This window comes from Armigeres subalbatus, chromosome 2, assembly GCF_024139115.2.
Source record: "Armigeres subalbatus isolate Guangzhou_Male chromosome 2, GZ_Asu_2, whole genome shotgun sequence".
Lineage (NCBI taxonomy): Eukaryota > Metazoa > Arthropoda > Insecta > Diptera > Culicidae > Armigeres > Armigeres subalbatus.
Window position 1 is genome coordinate 313707448 of NC_085140.1, and position 23961 is coordinate 313731408.

The window sequence follows — 23961 nt, forward strand, 5'->3', positions numbered from 1 at the left end:
CATGTGTAGATAAGGAGCCTAACATGTAGTTTTTCAAAATTCTAACCCTACGTATTAAAAAGCTTTCGACATATCACTGTTAATAACATTTTAAAAGCATTTTAAAATATACTTCCTATACTTCACCATGTCGAAAAACAGTGATTTCACGCACACGTCCGTCGCCGCTAGATGGCAACAGCGCGGCTGCGTCAAAGCGAATAGACATAGACCGCTGTCATCATTGAAACGCAGTATGAAAAAAAAATATAGCCCAGGACATCCTGGCTACGATCTGGCGATAGGCTTAACAATAGGATGTCAGTAGCCTGCCTTTTCATGTGACATTGCCGAGACTGCACTTGTTTACAACCGCTGAACAGGCCTGCAAGTCCGAAGCTGTCCCTTTCACGCTTAGATCAGTTTACCTATTTATGGGTAGTCATTTCACCCATATTTGGGTATTGTAAAGTTTCACTCATATTATAGGTAAATTTTACCGAGAAAATTAGTCAATTTTACCAATATTATGAGAAAAGGGACTTTACCAATATATGGGTGAATAAACGTACTCAAATTTGGGTGAAAAAATAATATTGTTTATGTTTCTGTTACGTTATTTAAAAGTCTCCGATAGAAAGCTCCAGAAAATTTTTAACTATCCTCATGGAATAGGAACAAAATCAACTAAATTACTTACTAATAATGGTAAGTAAATATAACCTTGTTGATTACCAAATTATTAATTGATTGTTCTATTGCATAAACTCATCTAGGTAGTGGAAAAAGCACGAAAAAGTGTGTTAAAGTGCACATACCTAGATATGGGTAAATCACCGTTTACCCATATTTAGGTTTTTCATTACAGGAGCAGTTTATAGGTGAATATTACCCAAATTTAGGTACTTTCTTGAGCTTTTACAGGGAGTCTTTTCTATTAGGGATACAAAATTGCATTTTGTAAGTTCCGATTTCTTGTTAATACGAAATGAAAATGTTTATAAAATAACGTGACAAAAATTAAGTTAACATATATATATATATATATATATAATATATATAATGTATATAAAAAATGTATTTTAACCATAACTCCGAATCCCATAGTCCGATCCGCCCTTATTTTCAATACACGTAAAAAAAATTAATGTTGTATATTATTAAGATTTCTAATACTTTTTTGCCAGAGCAGGCGCTTAATGATATGTATAAGGAAAAACTTATACATCGCATTAGTCACATACATTCCGAAACTTATACTTTTCATTAACTTATGAATGTTATTAGCTTTTTGATATGGGATCATTCATTAGGTGGCATAATGAAGAGTATATGTATTTTCGAATGGTTTTTTGCCATAACATATAAGGTTATTTTTTTACGTGTAGGAAACAATGGGACAGGATTCTGCGTCGAATGCAATTTGTTGCGAGCAAGGTTCAGGATAAGTACCTTAAAAATGAGTGAGATTTATTTGTCCACAGACATACACACACACATACACTCGCACACACAGACATCACATCAATTCGTCGAGCTGAGTCGATCGGTATATAACACTATGGGTCTGCGGGCTTCCTATAAAAAGTTCATTTTTGGAGCGAATAGCCTTTACGTATACTTTGTATACGAGAAAGGCAAAAATTTTAACTCTTTTTTAAGCTCTATCTGGAATAAGGGCGACAGTCGCAAGAGAGGATTCTCTTCGTCGAATTCCCCTCTTTTAAATAAAAATGTCAAGCAACAGATTTATTTTTGGTTTATCCCCCCAGAACGATAGAGAACAATGCAAACTTGCATTCTGAGGTGATAAACTGCGAAGAAATTCTCTGCTTGTCACTTTTATTCAAAAGAGGGGAAGTCGACGAAGAGAATTCTCTCCTGCGACATTCGCCCTTTTAACAGATAGAGCTTGATTTTCATTTTTTCTCCGGAGTACACTCAAAATAATCCAAACGTCAATGTTACGTGAAAACATAGTGGCTTTTCTCCATCATACTTTTCACGTAGCAGCTACGTGGATCGTAGGTGACAAATGAACTCGTGAACTCTTATCATGTTACTGGAGTATCATATAATAGCTACGTGACTTTTCCGGTGGCATCAAAGTTATGTTCTGATAAAAAGTAAATAGTGTTTTGGTGATCGTTATGGATATTTAATTTGTATTTCAATGTATTTTTCTTTAGCTATTATTATTCAATTAAAATAAGTCAAGAACTTTGAGGCATAAAATATATTTAATAGACATCAAAAACGAAACAAATGTGTAGCTTCTCCGTCACTGCCATTTCATCGGTGCTTTTATACATTTTATGGTGTGCTATTTGCCACAAACGGTAGTAATTTTGGATTTCTACAAAAGTATGAGAAAACATATTCCATTCATTTATGTACATCTGCATCTATCTGCATTAGTTATGTTGTACATACCTTTGTTCAATTTCTGCAGATTTAAGAAGTTAAGTAGACATGGCTTGTTCTACTTACAATCGATATCGTTGGTTTGCTGTACGACAACCACTTGTTTTCTATTAATTGTAACAAATTTCTAAGTTTATTTTCGACTTCTTTATTAGAAGTTAATCAGAAATGACAGCGAACAACAGCACCTAGTGAACCAAAATAGTGAATGAATACTGAGAACATCCACGTGATTTCCACGTAACATACACAGGGCCCCACAATAACAATTACTGGTCTTCAATTTGTTTTCTATCTAAGGTCCAATGATTGTTACCATCGACAGATGAAGTCAGGAGAAAGTTCATTCTCTCTGATCTACACGCTTAGTTCAGTTCACCCAAATATGGGTGAAGAGTACCTAAAATCGCCAAAAGTGCACATACGCAGATATGGGTGAAATGATCTTCACCTTATTTATGAGTAAACCTATAGTTTACCCATATATAGGTAGTTGAATTGAGGAGATTTATTGGTAAACTTTACCCAAATTTGGGTGATTTTCTTTATTTGGGAAATTCTTAATTTTTCTAATACATCCTACTTTAAAAAATAATCAAAAATCTTAAACAATATAGCATTTTATTACAACAAATAAGTAAAATTTAGAAGAATATAAATGTAATAGCACAATAATACTTGGTCTGCACCAAAATAAGATCGGCATCTAACAGCAGGTTCCGGGGACTACGCCGCAGTTGACATGCTTCCAGGTATTTGCGTTTGCTGCTTGGAGATGGGTAGCATTTTCATTCTCGGATGTCGCAGTGGTCCTGTTAAGAGTGAAAAAATACGAATTATTGTAAAAGTTGAGTTGTGGATCCAACACTCAATTGAAATCCGGAACCTTTAAGTGGCGAAGTTTTTTTTGTCTCATGCTTCATTTCGAAAGTGGTGCGCGTATTCCTTAATGGCTTCTCCGGATTGGAACTATTTCCGACGAGACTTTCGAAGTGAAATTTCAAATACAGATTGTAAAAAGCCTGGTTTTCCATCGAGAATAATGTATTGAAACTTACCTCAACCCGGTGGACACGGGTTGGTGACTGCTGATTCGGCGGATAGGCTAACTTTACATACTACTGTTACGTGGCTCCGTGAGCTGAAGTCAAAGAGTTATAGGTGGGCTGCTGGATGGTGACATTGTGAATTCTCCCGTTCACTCGGGAGGACACTGGCTGTGGTATCATCTTGCGATATTCCGATTGAGTTGTCAGGGAACGCCACAGAATCTCCCCACCTTTGTCCAATATTCCTACTGTCGATGCAAGATAAGTCGTCCGTGGCCAGGTGTTCAATTTTTGCGGAGGCCGCAGCGCCAGAATTTGTTTGTGACGTGGTAGAAAAGATCTGTTTGGGCGAGGCTGGAAGGGAAAGGCGGAATATTAAATGCTTTACAGTATCACTGTTGCATGGATAACTAAATTGACTTACATGGTTGTGTTGCGGGTTCGGTTGTTGATTCACCGGTTGATCCTTCTATTCCTCCTGTGAGGTACCGCTCCTGTTCCGTGGCCTCTTGACTTGTCTCGAACCTGTCAAATACAAAATGTAGAATGGGTACCAATGTGGATATCCATTATTCAATAAGTCTGTATTCACTTACCATTTATTAGTTAAGCCAGTCAACAGAAATAGAAATATTTATTTCACACTTTGTTGTACAACAGAAGTTCATTTTTACGGAAAACCGGTGGAAACAAGAACGCTCAAATCTTTTCACCCAAATATGGGTAAACTTATTTACCCATAAATGAGTAAAGCCACTTTATTAATAATTTGAGTGAAATTTACTGATAAACTTAGTGCATTTTATCCATAATATAAGTAAATTTTGCTATACCCAAATATGGGTGAATAAGGTACCCATAAATAGGTAAATTGATCTAAGCGTGTACGTGATTTTCCAGGTGGCATTGAATAGAGGCCTTGATAAGAGAAACGCGGATTGACATGTGCCGCCAATCGAACCGTCAAAAAACAGCAGCCAATCGAGCAAGAGATCTGTCAAGCAGCCAAAACATCAACAAATACTGAAAACAACTAAATTCGATTTAACACCATTTATGAATGAACCAATTTTAAATGCATTTTTAATTTGTTTCGCAAATCAATGATAGATTATGAAATGCAATTGTTTTATTTGTTGGATTCGATTGTCATGTGATGCGAACACATTAAATAGCGATATGTAAAATTTTACCTGGATAAATCATTTCTTCCTTTTCATGTGTTGTTCTTTGATGAACAAGATTGGCTGCAGTGTTGGCAGAGCTACATTTCCTATCCGCGTTTCTCTTATCAAGGCCTCTAGCATTGAAGTGTGGATTATTTTGAGTGTAGGTCATTGTGTGTTTGCTTGTCATTCATACACGTAAAAAAAAAGTTATTTATTATTAAGATTAATAGGGTAAAACGTCCTATCGTTGTGGTATGTCCTAATGTTGCGGTAGTGTTAAAATAGTCCATTCTGGATATAATAGCATTAAAAACAATTGTGGATACGCTAAAACTCACCGAATTAACGAGCTTTTGTTTGACAGAATTCCCTTCAAAATTATGAAAAATCGACATTTTTCATTAAAAATTGGAATCCTTTGAACCTATTACAGTCGGGATTCGCTGGTTGGGATTTTAATACTTGGGTCACTTTTTTGTTGGGCCTCCGCTGGTTGGGCCATGGTCCAATTAAAAAGCAACCGTACGTCAAAATTCAATGAAAACACAGAAAACGGGATTGGGCGTCACTGGACATCTTTGGTGATGCTCAAGTCGAAATACACGTGTTCAAATGGCTGTCAGTTGACCCAACTAAAAAACAAAATTCGTTAGTTGGGCCGAGGTCGTGGCCCAACCAGCGAATCGCGACTGTATTGCGGTAGTGTTAAGGTCCTATTGTTGTGGTATCGATTTCCGTAAGAATTGCATGCAATACCGCAACAATAGGACTGACCTTGAAAAAATGTCGCAACGATACAATGTGGCAAGGGTCGTTCAAAAATGATGTCACAGGTCTTAGGGGGTCTAAGATTTTGTGACAGTACATATACAAGGTATACAATAAGCGTGACAGAGGGGGGAGGGGGTCTTGAAATCTCAGAAAGTAGTGGACGTCATATTTGAATCACCCCAACTGTGTCCTATTATTGCGGTAGTTTATTTTTATTGTGATAAAACAAACAACATAAGTTTAGCCTATTTGACGTAATATTTACGAATCTATAGTTAACCAGCAACCTATTCGACTACTGCAATGTGGAAAAAAACCAACAGGTAATTCTCGCTTAACTTTTCAAAAGGACCTAAGTAACATTTTTTTCATGAATTAATTTGAATAGCGCAATCAACAGAATAATATGAAAGCTATTGATTGCGCTATTCCAATTAATTCATGAAAAAAATGTTACTTAGGTCCTTTTGAAAAGTTAAGCAAGAATTGTTAAAGAATTTTGAAATAAATATTGCTTTGACACGGTGCTTAACCCCTCCATAATAGGTCGTTTCACCCTACTTGTTTTGCCAAAGCAGGCGCTTAATTATATGTAATACATTATATGTATATAAGAAAAAAACTTATACATCGCATTAGTCACATACATTCCGAAACTTATACTTTTCATTAGCCAGATCCGCGAATGATGTACGAACACCATATTTCTAGACCAACATTTGAAAAGGGCGGAATTCCATTAACATGAAACCGAGAAAATTGCTCTCCAAGTTTAGAGCTTGTAAATCAATTCCTATTTAATGAATATTCAATTAAAATTGAACTTTTTGCATATTATAGATGAAAACTACCTTTCTCTTCGATGTGCTGTGCCAAAATATGCAGCTAAGTGAATATTAGCTTCAGAAATGGAAATTACATGCACTACGCCCAAAATCAAAGTTTCACTGGAAATACGCCATGGAAATTAGTCCTGTTACCAACTGCCTGCGTTGTTCCGCCCACCGTTTCACCAATAAATCTAGATTAACATTTGAAAAGGGCGTAACAGCCAAAATTTATTCCTTCTTATTCTTCGTCTACATATATAGTTATATATGTGGACAAATAATCAGAAGGAATAAATTTTGGCTGTTACGCCCTTTTCAAATGTTGGTCTAGAAATTGCCTACTTTTAGGTTATTTCTGTACAGGTTGAATTGCGTAGCACGTTATGCGCAAAACAGCTATTAATATACATTTTTTAGGTTTCATGACGAAAATGCGCTTTTGTTAGGTTTCCAGTAAGGAACCAAAAACAGAAATTAATCAAATTTATTGAATTATGATGTTTATGCATTATTAGGGTTTAATAGAAACAAACGTGGTATCTAATCATTTCTATGCTATTCCAGTGTACACATTGAACAAAAATTTAAAGGTACAGAACTCTCGCGGGAGCCTGCATCTGATTATTTTCGAAAGGCGTATTTCCACTATAAAACTTTCAACAGGCTGATGTACGCGTCGTAACAGCAACAGCTCCAGCAAAAGGTAGGAAATCCTTGTTTCGTATTTCTCATTAAAATATTCATTATTACAGCAAATATAAGTAAAAATGTAATAAATATTGACTCAATATGAAGGATAAAGTAAAACCTACCTTATTTACACAAATTTCGCTAAGTTCCTATGCTTTTGGAAGAATAGCGTAAGAACCATGTTTGGTGAATTTAACCAGGATGGAAATCCGCCATTTTTCAAGTATCTCAAAATAACTTTTACTGATTGAAAATATTATTTTTTTTTCATTACTATGGACTAGTTTGCACCATATTCTATGCATTCAAACGAAAAACTGCAATGTTTACATTTTGGCTGTTCCGCCCTTTTCAAATGTTGGTCTAGATTTCCTGAATAGCGCTTCACAAAATTCGTAAGGAATAATGTTTTTAATTCGATGCCTACGCACATCAAACGTGCAGCGACACTAACACAGTTTAAGCAAAAATGTGTATCACACGTTAAAGCTGCCTTTTTAACAGCTACCTACTTGATCAACTTTTTATTATTGACTAATTTTGTATGAACAAGTTTATTTACCAAACTATTGAGGCTTTAATGATCTATTAGTTCGCCTCGATGATGATGATGCATTTTTACCCTTCTTACACCCTAAGAAGGGTATTAAGATCACTTGAAAAATCGACTTTTTATCCGAGACTCGGAGACCCAAGTCATATATACCAATCAACTCAGCTCGACGAACTGAGCATGTGTATGTATGTGTGTGTGTGTGCGTGTGTGCGTTACAAAAAATGTCACATCTAGATCTCAGCCGTCTGTGAACCGATTTGCATGATTTTATCTTTAAACGAAAGCTATGCCTTTGCCATTGAACGCATTGAAATTTTTTTGCAATCGGACATTTAGTTTCCGAGATATTCGAGAAATACAAACATTAAGTGCAAAATAATGTCACATCAAGATCTCAGGCGTCTGTGAACCGATTTGCATGATTTTATCTTTAAACGAAAGCTATGTCTTTGAACGCATTGAATTTTTTTTGAAATCGGACATTCAATTTCAGAGACATTCGTGAAATACGAATCTTAAGTGCATTTTCAGAAAACTAACAAAATAATGCCACATAATGATCTCAACCGTCTGTGATCCGATTTGCACGCTTTCATTTTTGTACGAAAGCTATGGCTTCGCGATAGCACCCATTAATTTTTTTCCAGTCAGATATTGGGTTCCAGAGATATCTGTGAAATACGAACATAAAGCATTAGACGTATTTTGTTCACAACATTGGCAAAATAATGTCACATCAAGATCTCAGCTGTCTGTGAACCGATTTGCATGATTTTATCTTTAAACGAAAGCTATGTCTTTGCCATTGAACGCTTTAAAATGTTTTTGTAATCGGACATTTAGCTTCAGAGATATCTGTGAAGTACGAACATGAGGCATATTTTTAGAAAACTAATAAAAAATTGCCACATCAATATCTCAGCCATCTATGGTTCGATTTAAACTCTTTCGGGCTTCAACGGTTGCAAATCATCGGGCTTGGTTGCAAAGCAAATCTGCAGCCTTTGTGCATTTTTATTGAAAATTTAAAAAAATCCATAAATATCCCTTTTTACCCTTCTTACATCCTAAGAAGGGTATAGAGATCGCTTGAAAAACCGACTTTTTATCTGAGGCTCGGAGACCCAAGTCGTATATACCAATCAACTCAGCTCGACAAACTGAGCACATGTATGTATGTGTGTGTGTGTTCGTGTGTGCGTTACAAAAATCTCACATCAAGATCTCAGCCGTCCGTGGACCGATTTGCACGATTTTAACACTAAACGAAAGCTATGACCTTGTCATTGTACAAGTTCAATTTTTTTTGCAATCGGACATTTGGTTCCAGAGATATGTGAGAAATACGAACATGAAGTGTATTTTCAGAAAACTAACAAAATACTGTCACATGAATATATCAGCCGTCTGTAAACCAATTTGCATGATTTTATCTTTAAACGAAAGCTATGACTTTGCCATTGAACCCATTGTATTTTGTTTTTTATTTTGAAATCGTTAAAAGCATGATAATATCAGTTATTTTACATTCAATTGAAGGTCATATGCATAGAAATTGTAATATTCACTGGGCACACACAACCATTCAAAAGTGTAAGAAGGGTTGCGTTCACTGTAGGTGGATTAAGTCGGGTTTTTTATATTGAAGACGATAAAAAATTATCACAAGCGTTTCCTTAGCGACCAATGTTTGCTTTATGTTTATTTCGCTTTCTATTAATATACGACTTTCACACTTGTGTCTTGATGCTGCTTGAATTATTTCATTTGTAAAAATATTAAATAATATTTTTATAAAACTAGATTTGTTTTCCTTTTACTAGTACCATAATCGCATACCTATCAACTCAGATCATAGAACTAGATATAAAATGTGTATGTTACAAGATAGTGCCACTTCAAGATCTCAATAGTTTGCTATCTGATTGAGCTCTCTTAACTACACGTAAAAAATTTAATGTTATTTATTATTAAGATTTCTAATACTTTTTTGCCAAAGCAGGCGCTTAATGATATGTATAAGAAAAAACTTATACATCGCATTAGTCACATACATTCCGAAACTTATACTTTTCATTAACTTATGAATGTTATTAGCTTTTTTGGTATGAAATCATTCATTAGGTGGCATAATGAAGTGTATATGAATTTTTGAATAGGTTTTCGCCATAACTTATAAGATTTTTTCTTTACGTGTATAAGCGGAAGCTAAAATATTGCCATGAAATGCATTTTTTTTTTCAATCGGATGTTGGATCCTGCTGATATCTCTGAAATCCGAAAAAAAAATACCAACTGTAGATTCAAACTTTTTTTCGAGCATAAAAACTTCATTTATTTGTTATCCAATTAAAGTTCATGTTTATGCATAAAAATTGTAATATGCAGTGCACCCATAACCTTTCAAAAGTGTAAGAAGGGTTGCGTTCACTATAGGTGGATTAAGTCGGGTTTTATATAGTTGATTTTGATTGTTGAATTTGACTTTTTTTGTGTAGTCTACAAAAGTTTGAGCCTCGCGCGCGTCTTACATATATAGATGATTTTTTCACATTTATTTACAATTGTGCAAGTTTCGAGCTGTTTGAAGGATTCTTTAGATTAGTAGTAAGTCATCTGGTAGAACTATAGGTATGGTTAATGGTATTTTCTTGTTTACATTGATGTAAAGAAATAAATTCAATTTTATTGATTATATGCTTTATTAAATATATGTAATTTCAATATTTTCCATATGTTAACATCTTGACACATTGCTGTAGCCCTTTTTTCGAAACCTCGAAATTAGGTAAAACTAGACAACACATAATGTTGCGGACCGCATATTTCCGTTTAAAATTCTTAACATCATAATCACGTTCTGGGTCATCACGAGTTAGATACTCCGGAGCTTCCGATTCTGCTTAGGTTGAAGGCAGTGAAATCGCAAAGTATTCCTCAGCCAGCAAATTGGAAGCAACTGAATTTAGAGATGGACTAATCCGGAGCTGAGTCGGGGACAGGAGCTGAGATTCATTTTCCTGGAAATATGCGGTTTCGTTGCTCAATGTATAATACGGATAATTGAATACTACTTACCGCATAAATTAGGTGGAACAAATTGTGTTCATTAAATCATTAAATATACAATTAAACAATAATTTCTAAAAATCGATTCACACCAAACTCGATGAAAACTAAATATGACGAATGAAAATGATTGACTTTTGTGACTATCTGTTCTACTACACTGCCAAAAATATCTATATAAGATATATGTGTCGCCGTTATAAATATTTGCAATAGCTCCACCCTAATATAATCGAACCACACATAAATAGAACCATACATAAATTAATAGAACCACACATAAATTAAATAATTGCTAATTCGAGACCACACATAAATTTTATTTGGATATATATTTTATTAGTAGTTCGCGTGGAGAATGGTTATGTGTGCGCTGATATACATCATAAGTTAAATCTATGGATTTTTGCCAATAAATATGTGTGGATTTTTTAGTAGTGTTAACTATGATTCATCTTGATTACAACTATATACATAGTAATTTTGGCTGTAGAACACATGGTAAATTTAACTATGAGTAACAGTAACAGTTTGACAGCTTACACATAGTAGCATCAACAAGATCATTGTAACATTCATTATGTTTAGCTTCTATTCGTACTATTCCATGGCATACATAGTAATGCAAAACAGTTTTCTGTAGTCGCATTTACTACAGAATTATTATCAGTGTAGAGTCATTATGCCTGCAAGAGCATACCAGCGCCATCATGTTGTCAAAATGAGATTGTGAGTTGCAATGTCGACGAAGATGGCGTTGAGGTTCGGTTTGTTTATTTACACAGGTTTTGCAAGAAATTTTGTTCGAGCCTCCATGTCTATGCTCTGTGGTATTAGCACAGACAAACAGACATAACACATGGAATATTTCCCGATAAAATTCATCGTCACGCGAACTCTAACGACATCTGTTGTTTACGTCGACTTAGGCAAATCACGAACCAGGTGGCGGTAGTGAGCAAACGTCAAACTCGAGCAAAACCGATTGGTGCGCCGCGGTCGGTCAATTGGCCAACTAATGATTATTTGAATGTGTGAGTGTTATGTCTGTTTGTCTGTGGTATTAGTGTGAACATCAAAGTATATTTTTGCACAATGTTATGGTGTTGTAAAAATTATATGTAGAATTACAATTTTTCGAGTCGAATTTTACATTTACCCCCTTTTTACACTTCCCACAGTGTACCTTATGAAACAAGTTCAAAAACTTCAACAGCAAATTTCTCAGTCTGAAGAAAACTGGCAAAGGACTGTTAGAAAAATAGGGATAAGATTCTCTATAAAAATGATACGGATCATTACCTGAACGAAGTCTAACAATAAATTTTATTCAATCATAACTAATAATAACTAATAAGTTCGATTAATACAAGCAAAGTATATCAAAAAGATTAGTATCACGTACTATCAATAAAAAGAACATTAACATGTATATTCAATCCTCTGTTCTTAGATGTAATACTCCTGGTGTTAGTAAACCACCTGAAATTGTACAGAAAGTTTTTATGTAGATTAGATTTGAAATAATTTGTATATAAGATTGTGTTTGTTTTTAAACAATCAAAAATATTCAGTATTATATTATATTTCTATTTTTCTTACCTTGCAGTGGGTTTCCGTTATCGGAAAAGCCTAGATAAGCCGATAGACCTCCAATTACAAGTAACAAAAAGAATATAACCAAGAGTAATATTTTTTCACGGTTGGTAAATCGTTGGCGGCACTTGCATGACCATGTCCAATAATGCTCGTGGACAACTCTGTAAGTAAATGTGAGAAAAGCAGAAATTAACAGCTATTATCGTTCTTACCATGGTAAAAGGAATGGTAAATTTATATTCGGGATTATCTTAAAGTGCTTGTAAACGCTAGAAAAATCATAATTAAAATCTGATTGATGCACGAAAAAAATAAGAACAGTTCTATATTATATTATAGATATATTATAAATACATTTTAGGAATGGTCGATACCGATACCACAGACAAACAGACGTAACAGCCTGAACATTTTTCTGAAAAATCCATCGTTCAACTCCTCTACCACCATCTTGCGAGCATGTTACACGAAACAATGTTTCGTATGACATTGACACCAGAATGCGCTGGGGTGAAATGTCAAACTTGAACGATTACTACGGTAGCGCCTCTAGTTGTGAAAGGCGAAAGCAATCAAATTCAAATTCATCGTTGAAGTCATGGTCGATGGTAGTTTCTCTAGTGTTACGTCTGTTTGTCTGTGCCGATACGATATATCGACAGGGTGTCGACTACCTGGAAAAACCTGGAAAACCTGAAATTATCAGGGAATTATTGTCAACCTGGAAAAATCAGGGAATTCTTGGGTCAATCAGGGAAATTAGCAAGAGAGAAAGTGAACATGTTGTATCACATAAATCATTCAAAGGTTCAGTTAAGGAGTCGTAAATACACGTTTTAATTATAGACACTATAGGTTCCATAGACGAGCTGAGGCGAAGGCGAGTGTAGCCAAACGAACTGTCAGTTAGTGTAGCCAAACGAGCATGACGTCACGATTGCAATCCAAGCAACGGAGCGTGTGACGTCAAATTCACGAGGTGGAAAAACACACTTAATCGAAATGACCCAACCGGTCCTGCGCTCGTCTATGGAACCTATAGTGTCTATAGTTTTAATGCAAGAATATACATAATGCATATGTCATAGGCCGGAAGTGAGTCACAAACAAGCCTGTCAAACAACTCGCCTTACAATTAAAGAAGGAAAGAATTTGTTTCTTCTGGACTTGAACACTGGCTAAGTTTAATTGGGACACCTGATCCACCAAATATTTTTCTTCAAATTTGAACATGTACACTCCCGGTCAAAAGTTTGGGTTCACCCTCGAAAAATATAGGCAAAAGTTTTTGGCCGTATTTTCGCTGTCTTACATCCGATTTCGGGTATTCCCAAGTAACACCAAGCATTACAATATTGCACATATATCAATCACAAATCGGCATGCTAAATGCTAATAGCATTAGATCAGTTTTAACAATGTGAAGTTGCATTTATTTATCAACTGTCAGACAACGATACTCTAAATCAGCATAACGAATGCAGCGATGCATTACTGATGCTTTATTTCAACATGTCAAAGTAATGAACTATTAATTCGGTCTTATAATTGCCCTTTTCCACTTTAAGTCAACTTTTAGGGCTGTGTTTTTTACAAGCATATATAGCTTCATGGTTACTTGGGTTGTTAGCTCAATATAAAGAATATGAGTAGATCTTGCACCGTAGGTATTTCAAACTTACAATTTTCTTTTTTTTGCTAAAATATTTGAAGGAACTGAAGGACATTTTTGAAGGAAAATCCTAAAGAATTCCTGGAATTTTGAATAGAATATCCGAAAATGTTCCAGATGAAAAGTTGTCTAATGTTTCTCTTAGCTTTTGTGCATACAAATACACACACATATACAGGGATTGAATCATAAAGAGAAAGCACAAGTCTCTCACTTATCATCTCTGTATACATATACGATACGTAGCATGCCGCGAGAGACTTTTTTCGCAAGCTGTCATGATAGAGAACTGATTCGGGAGACTATACCCCATGATAAATTTCCTTTAGAAGGCTCCAAATGCGGGGAGCACTGGCTCTGATGATGCATTTCAACTTGTTCTACACAGTTGTGCAGAAACCAACACGAAAGGAGCGAAAACAAAGCGAGAATCACCATTTTTCTGAGCGGGCTGCCTATCCGATTATGTTTTTTCGCACTTGTATACAAGTTTGATAAATTTGTTATCATGGTTATGATTCGGAACAGTTTTTGCCTTTCTTTTATCGTTGTTCGTTATCTATTGAGAGCGATTTCTGCAAACCCTGCACATACATTCAGTTCGTCGAGCTGAGTCGATAACACTATGGGTCTCCGATGATTCTATAAAAAGTTCTTTTTTGGAGTGAATGATAACCTTTCGCTACAACTTCTTTGTACGAGAAAGGCAAAACGGGGGAATATAACACACATCAGCTGCAAACCGATAAAAATAGCAAAATGTGATATGTGATGTAAAGTATAGAACTTTACTGAACAATTTTTTTTGCTTTGCGATTTTCCAATCGTATCGATATAGCGGAATATTGATGTTTCAGCGACAATATTTTTTGATATCGTTATTTCTCGCGTAACATATGATTACGGCTTATAAACCAAAACCATGATTTTGAATTTCTGGTATGAACGATTGCTTTGTAAATTATTCTTCATGCTAGTTAAAACTCCGTACTTGATATCTCTTAAGAAACACATTAATTGCTATTTTGAGTGAACGTCTCATGAACCATTTGCACCGTAGTGGTTTTTAGGTCCTTTGTTGGAGCCCTTAACTACCATGTGGAATGTTTGCTTTGATTTTTAGGCCGTTCACTTTATATTGTTTATTTAGAAAAACTAGCTTCAAGTTATTTTAAAATGTATGTTCTTAATAGGTTTTCGATATATCGCATAGCAGAACTGACCTGGCTCACAAATCTAAACAAATCCGATGGTGTTAGGAGCTTTGAGCAAACGGCTCAAAAACCAGACGTGTTGCCGGTGATGCGAGTAAACGGCGCGATTTTTGTTTAAGCTGAAATTTTGTAGATTTCGAATGGTTTTTCAATTAATCTTGATCTGCTGTTATAATATAACCATTTACATATACTATAGACATGGTTTTGGCAATGAAATGAGTTTGTATTTCAATAAATGAATTAAATTATTCATAGAAAATTTGAACCTCATTTTTCTCGGTTCAGCTTTGTTGGTTTTTCGGCCCTAATCATATGTTGCTCGAGATTTCAACAATCTAAACATCGATCCAGCAGTATCGATTTGTTTTTCTATTTCGTTGTTAGTAAAATTCGAGCACGATTGTCAACTGTATCGAACGAAAGATCACAGTGAACGATGCGCTACAATATCCAACATTTGTCGGCGGAAGGAGTATCGGCTGAAGACCGCCAGAAGCTCGTCGAACGAGTATTTATCAACATTAGCGACAGCATCAACGATCAATGGGAGTCTATCCATGGATCGGTGAGCACAACAGCACGAAAGTGATAAGCACTGCATAGAGGCGACCTAGGCGACGGGTTGGTTCGAAGCTGGGAGCTGCGGACTCGATCGAATCAAATTTTCAAGATATTTTGCTTGAAACTCGCAAATTTCCTCCCAGTGTTCACTGTACACGTTACGATTTTCTCACATTGAATTATCATTATGTTTATCTTTATAAAATTAAATTACAAAGATTTCGTCAATTTACCGCATCGTATATATTAACGTGTCGAATGTTAAATTAATTCATACCCTCCAGTTATGTTGAATCTGTCGATATATTTAAAATGACGCCAGTAAATTGAAATTAGTTGAAAATGAGCTATATTTAGTATGTGTTGATTTATACGTGTACTCTCTCGTCTACGCTCAAAATGCACAAAACCTCTCTCGATGCGATGGATACTTTTTGACAGCTTACTTTGGAGATTCTTTGACACTCGTTTCGACTCTATCCGCAGCTCCCAGGTTCGAAGTATAGTCAGCGATTGACAGACGAGAAGAGCTTTACTGTGGGGAAGGACAAAGCTCCCGGTCAAACTTCTCAAACTCGGCAGAGAGCAGCTTTCTCGCATAATGAAAAACGACATACCATACATTCAAAATTACATATGCGTTATAAGATATATTGTCACTATTCACTTCATTGTTAGCATACAATTTTAAGCTGAATTCACCATACCAGCTCTACATCAACACTTACTGTTAATACATAACATGCTGTCGATGTGTAATTATATAGTTCTTCAATTGTACATCTACCAACTGATGTATGGTGCATCGAAAATTTTGTTCGAAAAAACGACCTGATTTAAATGTTAATTATACTTAACCGCCTATTACTCATATGGTCGTTTGGCCGTTTACCATCTGAGCTGCTGTTGAAATAGTATATGAGACTGTCCATTTATAGTTAACTACTATTAGTGAGACCATCGCTACAATCACACTTATTCTCTTCAATTATAACAGATGTGGTCTACGTATGGTCCATGATTATGCGGGTTGTCCCCTGTAGTGTTAAATAACCGAGAAATAACCCTCCTTAATTCGGCTACACAATTGACCTTTACGGTCAAAATTTTTTATTCGCTCAATCGATTCTTAGCCTTGGTCAACTTTCCCAAAGAACCCATATTGTTTAAGCCTCTAACTGTTCTTAAAATCAAAGAAAAAGTGCTGCACGTGTGAACCGGCCTGAAAAGTTCACCCGATGTTCGTTCAAAATTTTAGATTGGCCCGATTTTGAACGAACATCGGCTGAACTTTTCAGGCCGGTTCACATGTGCAGCACTTTTTCGGTTTTTGTTTTTGATTTTAAAAACAGTTAGAGGCTTAAAAATTAAGTGTTCTTTGGGAAAGTTGGGGCGGTTTGACAAGCGTCAATGTTGTTTACTTTTTGCATTGAGCAAAAGAAAATTTTACGCGCCAGAAAATATCGATCCCGTTAAACACGGAAACAAAACGTCAACGCGTTTTTTACATCACATTCTGACGTTTAGCTGCTTTTTAATTGGGTTTCGTCCTAATTAGCGAACTCCCAACTAAAAAGCGCCCCAACTAGAAAAACCCCAATTAGCGAACGTTCACTGTACAACCGAATTGTAGCGTCAAATTGTTTATTGAATATTAGAGTAGAGTGGGGCAAGAGTGCGCGTGGGGTATAAGAGTACGTTTTCGATTTTTTGAAGTAATAAAAAAAGATAAACTAGCAGCACTGCATCAGTTTGACAGGTATTCTGGCCAACTATTATCATGTGTAATTGTAAATGATTTGAATAAACAACAAGGAGATATGGAGAAAGATAACTTTTGGTCATTTTGCTAAAAATAATTGGATTTCCGCAACTAGTATTTCATTACCATATATACGTTTAATCAGGTGAACATTATACCATTTCGATAACCTATTGTAAAGAGTACTTTATGGTATAGAACACCAATCCGGTTGGTTTTCCAAGAAGTCAAAACCATTACTTGAATAATTTTTGGGACTGTGGGGTAAAAGTACGCAGGAACCGGTGGGGCAAGAGTACGCATATGAATCTTCAAGTTATGATGTCAAACCCGTATCGCCGGCCGAAATAAGACTTCTTCCAAAGCGTAAAGATCCACAACTAAGAAAAAAGGGACAGAATTTGAAATAATCACAAGTTTTAGGATAAGTTGAAATGTAATTCGGTGTTAGAAAGGACTTAGCGAACAAAGCACTGAATCGAAATAATAAAATTGTATTAGGACTTGTTGTACACCTAAACATAGTACGATAACATAATTTCATCTAAATGATTATTTCATTTAATGAAAAGAAACATTCATAAATCACTCAACGCTTAGCTGGGAGGGTTTGCGAGATGTATGACGACCCGTACAACTTTTGAGAGGATTCATACAAATAGTGTATGATAGAGGGGAGGTGATGAAATAGCCAAATTTTACGTTATGTGATTAGTGGACTTTTTTATGGAAAATGCCTTTGTATACGCCACGCGAAACCTGATATATATTTTTACCTCTGTAGTTTTTTGTATACCGTGGACCCCCGATAATTTGAACGGTACCTCATTCAAATTAACGGGGTTCATTTTTAATTTGAACTTCTGGTTACTCTATTTGCATCAGAAAAACTGGTTTCTGGCTGCTCTCTTGACTGGTTTGTTTTGATTCTGCATTCCGTTTCACGATGTTCCATTTTTCTTTTCTCGATTCCACGTGTTAAATGACGTTTGAACCATTTTTAATTTGAACGATGTTCAAACGAACGGGGTTCAAATTAAAAAGTGTTCAGATTAAAAGCGGTCATATTACCGGGGGTCCACGGTATATAAAAAACAATGGTTTTTCGTATGAAAGTGCACATTTTTGGGACCCCCTCCCCCTTTAAAAGTCACGTAATCTTTAAACATTCCCTAATATATGCTCATTAAACATCAATTAAATGTTATTAACTCTTATTTGTGTTAATATATACTTAAAGCACATGATTGGATAAATGCGTACTCTTACCCCACCCGATACGCACTTTTACCCCACCGGTGGGGTAAGAGTGCGTTTTTCACTTGTCTCGCAATAAGGGTTCTACTAAAACAAATCTCAATAATTTCAATATTTTTTCCACTGGGTAACATAAAGGAAGAGTATATGAATCATCGACACTGATTTGATATGCAGAAGCTTGCTTCATAAGGGCCACATGATCGATTGAAAAACTAAGTGCGTACTCTTGCCCCACTCTACTCTATATTTTTACCTCTGTAGTTTTTGTATATATAAAAACAATGGTTTTTCGTATGAAAGTGCACATTTTTGGGACCCTCCCTTTAAGAGTTACGTAATCTTTAAACATTCCCTAATATATGCTCATTAAACATCAATTAAATGTTATTAACTCTTATTTGTGTTAATATATACTTAAAGCACATGATTGGATAAATGCGTACTCTTACCCCACCCGATACGCACTTTTACCCCACCGGTGGGGTAAGAGTGCGTTTTTCACTTGTTTCGCAAAAAGGGTTCTACTAAAACAAATCTCAATAATTTCAATATTTTTTCCACTGGGTAACATAAAGGAAGAGTATATGAATCATCGACACTAATTTGATATGCAGAAGCTTGCTTCATAAGGGCCACATGATCGATTGAAAACTAAGTGCGTACTCTTGCCCCACTCTACTCTATTTGTTTAGATCAGGTTTGGATGTAAGCTAAAAAAATGAATGAATGTTAAGAATTCAAGGAGTGGTAACTCTACACGCAAAAAAATGTTGCGGTCGAAAACTACCATTCCGAGGGTTAATTTAAGAATACGCACCGACGATTTTCAGCAGACACAATAAACCCGTTTGATTTTACCATGCGCGCAGTAAAAATCAACTGTGGTACTGGTGGAATGTTGTTACATGAACTAAATCAGTGGTGAATTTGTCCGAATGCCTGGTTAATTTAACTGAAAATTTGTGGTTGTTTTAAAAGCATGGCGTAGTCTACAAAATAGTAATTGTTACCATGAAATTTCTTTCTGTGTAGTTGTTGAGAAATTTGCTGGAAAAGGCATTGTTTATGTTTGCGACTTTTGCTCTTATGAAACAACGATGTCGATTTGTAAACAGGTTCTACGATGGAGTTCACACGAATATCTATAGATAAGCACAAATATAATTGATAGATATGAGAAGAGTAATGTTAAACATAGGTTTATTATTTTAAACGCTAACAGGTGTGCCTTACTTACTGTGCTTGATGACTATGCTGGTTTTGATTAGTAACAGGGCTACCGCTAGTATCAACAAAAGAGTGATTCACATAGCCACTCATGACTGGCGTTGCGTATCTACTGGGGTAGCTAACGTACTGGTTGTGATTCCTGAAGTGATTATTATTTGGCGATGTGGTATATTCCTCAGCATGTGGTCCGTGGGGTGACCATTTTTCAGATACAACAGGGCTTTGAAAAGGTGTCCCATAGTTGGATCCGGTTGTTCCAGTACTCCTGGAGGGGCTTTGAGTACTGCCTTGTTGACTTATCGTTTCCGATATGGTAGGGATCGAAGAAGAAATTACTAATGTATCTGACGGTTTGGAAACGTCCCGAGTTTTGCGCACTGGCGGCTTTGGACTCGTATCCGTTGGAGCAGGTATATTTGCTGATGCATTGTCAAAGTCGTTCGATGTTCTTGTTTGTTGATCTGATTGTAGGTTCAAAGAAAGCCGCTCTCGAATATATTGCATTACGGGTCAAACTTATTATGGCACTTCAGACTTATACTTGTACCTAGAACAAATGTTTTGAAATGTTAGCGTTGTTCCCTGCGTTGTTCACATAATCTGAAAGTTTGTTATATTAGGGTTTTCTTATGCATTTTTGGCTCTGATATATTATATGTTTTGAAAATCAAAACAGGAGACATCTAGAAACCACATGATCATATAGGAAGAAAGAGGGTATTGAGGAATTACCATGTTGAACTGGTGGAGGAAACACGTGGTTTTTGTTTTTCATAATTTTTGATAAAACATGCTCGAGACGATTTCTTTCAGTAATATGGGTTCATTCACGAATAAATCAATCAAGGTAACTCATTTCGCAGTCACCGCATCAAAACAACGGCGGCACTGTATACGCATATTTCTATTCATGTGGTTTTGACAGAACATGTATACGGTGGCTCAATCTGTTCGTTTCATAGCGGCAGTTTTTGCTTATTGTTTGATCCATTACATAAAAATTTACCGTTTTCCACCCCCACCATTTTTGCCTTTCTCATGTACTAAGTATACGTAAAGCCTATATGATCACTCCAAAACCGAACTTTTGATAGAAGGCTTGGAGACCCAATCGACACAGCTCGACGAATTGAGATGATGTATGTATGTGTGATCCGCCATTGGAAGCTGCACTAGGCACGGTGGCTCCGGATCGGAGAAACGACTGGTATGACGGCGAATGTGAGCAGTTAGTTGAGGAGAAGAATGTAGCATGGGCGAGATTGCTGCAACACCGTACGAGGGCGAACGAGGCACGATACAAACGGGCGCGGAACAGACAAAACTCGATTTTCCGGAGGAAAAAGCGCCAGCAGGAGGATCGAGACCGTGAAGAGACGGAGGAACTGTACCGCGCTAATAACGCACGAAAGTTCTATGAGCATTTGAACCGTTCACGTAAGGGCCACGTGCCACAGCCCGATATGTGTAAGGGCATAAACGGGAACCTTCTTACAAACGAGCGTGAGGTGATCCAAAGGTGGCGGCAGCACTACGAAGAGCACCTGAATGGCGATATGGCAGACAACGGTGGCGGTATGGTAATGAACCTAGGAGCAGGCGCGCAGGACATGCGACTTCCGGTTCCGAATCTCCAGGAAATCCAGGAGGAGATCGGCCGGCTGAAAACAACAAAGCCCCTGGAGTTGACCAACTACCAGGAGAGCTGTTTAAACACGGTGGTGAGGCACTGGCTAGAGCGCTGCACTGGGTGATTATCAAGGTTTGGGAGGATAAGGTTCTGCCGCAGGAGTGGATGGAAGGTGTTGTGTGTCCCATCTACAAAAAGGGTGATAAGCTGGATTGTAGCAACTACCGCGCAATCACATTGCTGAACGCCGCCTACAAGGTACTCTCCCAAATTTTATGCCGCCGACTAACACCAATTGCAAGGGAGTTCGTGGGGCAGTACCAGGCGGGATTTATGGGTGAACGCTCTACCACAGACCAGGTGTTCGCCATACGTCAGGTATTGCAGAAATGCCGCGAGTACAAAGTGTCCACCCATCATCTATTTATCGACTTCAAAGCCGCATATGATACAATCGATCGGGACCAGCTATGGCAGCTAATGCACGAAAACGGATTTCCGGATAAACTGATACGGTTGATCAAGGCGACGATGGATCGGGTGATGTGCGTAGTTCGAGTTTCAGAGGCATTCTCGAGTCCCTTCGAAACGCGTAGAGGGTTCATTCATTTCATTTATTTAGTTAACATCTAAACAGATAACACTGAATCAACAATTTGACGCCACAATGCACGGTTCGAGGCCGCATCTCTCCATCCTCGGATACGCCCCACGCTCGCCAAGTCGTTCTGCACCTGGTCTGCCCATCTCGCTCGCTGCGCTCCACGCCGTCTCGTACCTGCCGGATCGGAAGCGAACACCATCTTTGCAGGGTTGCTGTCCGGCATTCTTGCAACATGTCCTGCCCATCGTACCCTTCCGGATTTAGCTACCTTCTGGATACTGGGTTCGCCGTAGAGTTGGGCGAGCTCATGGTTCATTCTTCGCCGCCACACACCGTCTTCTTGCACACCGCCAAAGATGGTCCTAAGCACCCGTCTCTCGAATACTCCGAGTGCTTGCAAGTCCTCCTCGAGCATTGTCCATGTTTCATGTCCGTAGAGGACTACCGGTCTTATTAACGTCTTGTACATGACACATTTGGTGCGGTGGCGAATCTTTTCGACCGCAGTTTCTTCTGGAGCCCGTAGTAGGCCCGACTTCCACAGATGATGCGCCTTCGTATTTCACGACTAACGTTGTTGTCAGCCGTTAGCAAGGATCCGAGGTAGACGAATTCCTCGACCACCTCGAAGGTATCCCCGTCTATCGTAACACTGCTTCCCAGGCGGGCCCTGTCGCGCTCGGTTCCGCCCACAAGCATGTACTTTGTCTTTGACGCATTCACCACCAGTCCAACTTTTGTTGCTTCACGTTTCAGGCGGGTGTACAGTTCTGCCACCTTTGCAAATGTTCGGCCGACAATGTCCATGTCATCCGCGAAGCAAATAAATTGACTGGATCTGTTGAAAATCGAACCCCGGCTGTTACACCCGGCTCTCCGCATAACACCTTCTAGCGCAATGTTGAACAACAGGCACGAAAGTCCATCACCTTGTCTTAGTCCCCGGCGCGATTCGAACGAACTGGAGTGTTCGCCCGAAATCTTCACACAGTTTTGCACACCATCCACCGTTGCTTTGATCAGTCTGGTAAGCTTCCAGGGAAGCTGTTCTCGTCCATAATTTTCCATAGCTCTACGCGGTCTATACTGTCGTATGCCGCCTTGAAATCAACGAACAGATGGTGCGCTGGGACCTGGTATTCACGGCATTTTTGAAGGATTTGCCGTACAGTAAAGATCTGGTCCGTTGTCGAGCGGCCGTCAACGAAGCCGGCTTGATAACTTCCCACGAACTCGTTCACTAATGGTGACAGACGACGGAAGATGATCTGGGATATCACTTTGTAGGCGGCATTAAGGATGGTGATCGCTCGAAAGTTCTCACACTCCAGTTTGTCGCCTTTCTTGTAGATGGGGCATATAACCCCTTCCTTCCACTCCTCCGGTAGCTGTTCGGTTTCCCAGATTCTGACTATCAGTATGTGCAGGCAAGTGGCTCCGATACCATCCTTACCAGCTGCTTTATTGGTCTTTAGCTGTTGAATGGCATCCTTAACTTCCCTCAAGGTGGGGGCTGGTTGGCTTCCATCGTCCGCTGAACTGACGTAGTCATCTCCTCCGCTGCCTTGACTTTCACTGCCTGTACTCTCAGCGCCATTCAGATGTTCCTCGTAGTGCTGCTTCCACCTTTCGATCACCACACGTTCGTCCGTCAAGATGCTCCCATCCTTATCCCGGTACATTTCGGCTCGCGGCACGAAGCCTTTGCGGGATGCGTTGAGCTTCTGATAGAACTTGCGTGTATCTTGAGAACGGCACAGCTGTTCCATCTCCTCGCACTCCGCTTCTTCCAGGCGGCGTTTCTTCTCCTGAAAAGGCGGGTCTGTTGTCTCCGCTTCCGTCTATAACGTTCCACGTTCTGCCGGGTACCTTGCTGCAGCGCGACCGCC

At 37.9% G+C, this 23961-nt stretch overlaps 1 protein-coding gene and 1 long non-coding RNA gene across 2 annotated transcripts; both read right to left on the minus strand.

The window, feature by feature from the left end:
- Positions 1-3007: 3007 nt before the first annotated feature.
- Positions 3008-3365, minus strand: LOC134216751 (uncharacterized). Its single transcript, XR_009980810.1, has 2 exons — positions 3290-3365; positions 3008-3215 (listed from the first exon to the last, which is right to left on the minus strand). It is a non-coding gene; the product is annotated as an uncharacterized LOC134216751 (long non-coding RNA).
- Positions 3366-11972: 8607 nt separating this feature from the next.
- Positions 11973-20872, minus strand: LOC134209867 (uncharacterized). Its single transcript, XM_062685887.1, has 4 exons — positions 20571-20872; positions 19846-20385; positions 12140-12297; positions 11973-12019 (listed from the first exon to the last, which is right to left on the minus strand). The coding sequence occupies exons 2-4, from the start codon at positions 20340-20342 to the stop codon at positions 11973-11975; spliced, it is 702 nt and encodes a 233-aa protein (XP_062541871.1). The 5' UTR covers positions 20343-20385; positions 20571-20872.
- Positions 20873-23961: the final 3089 nt, after the last annotated feature.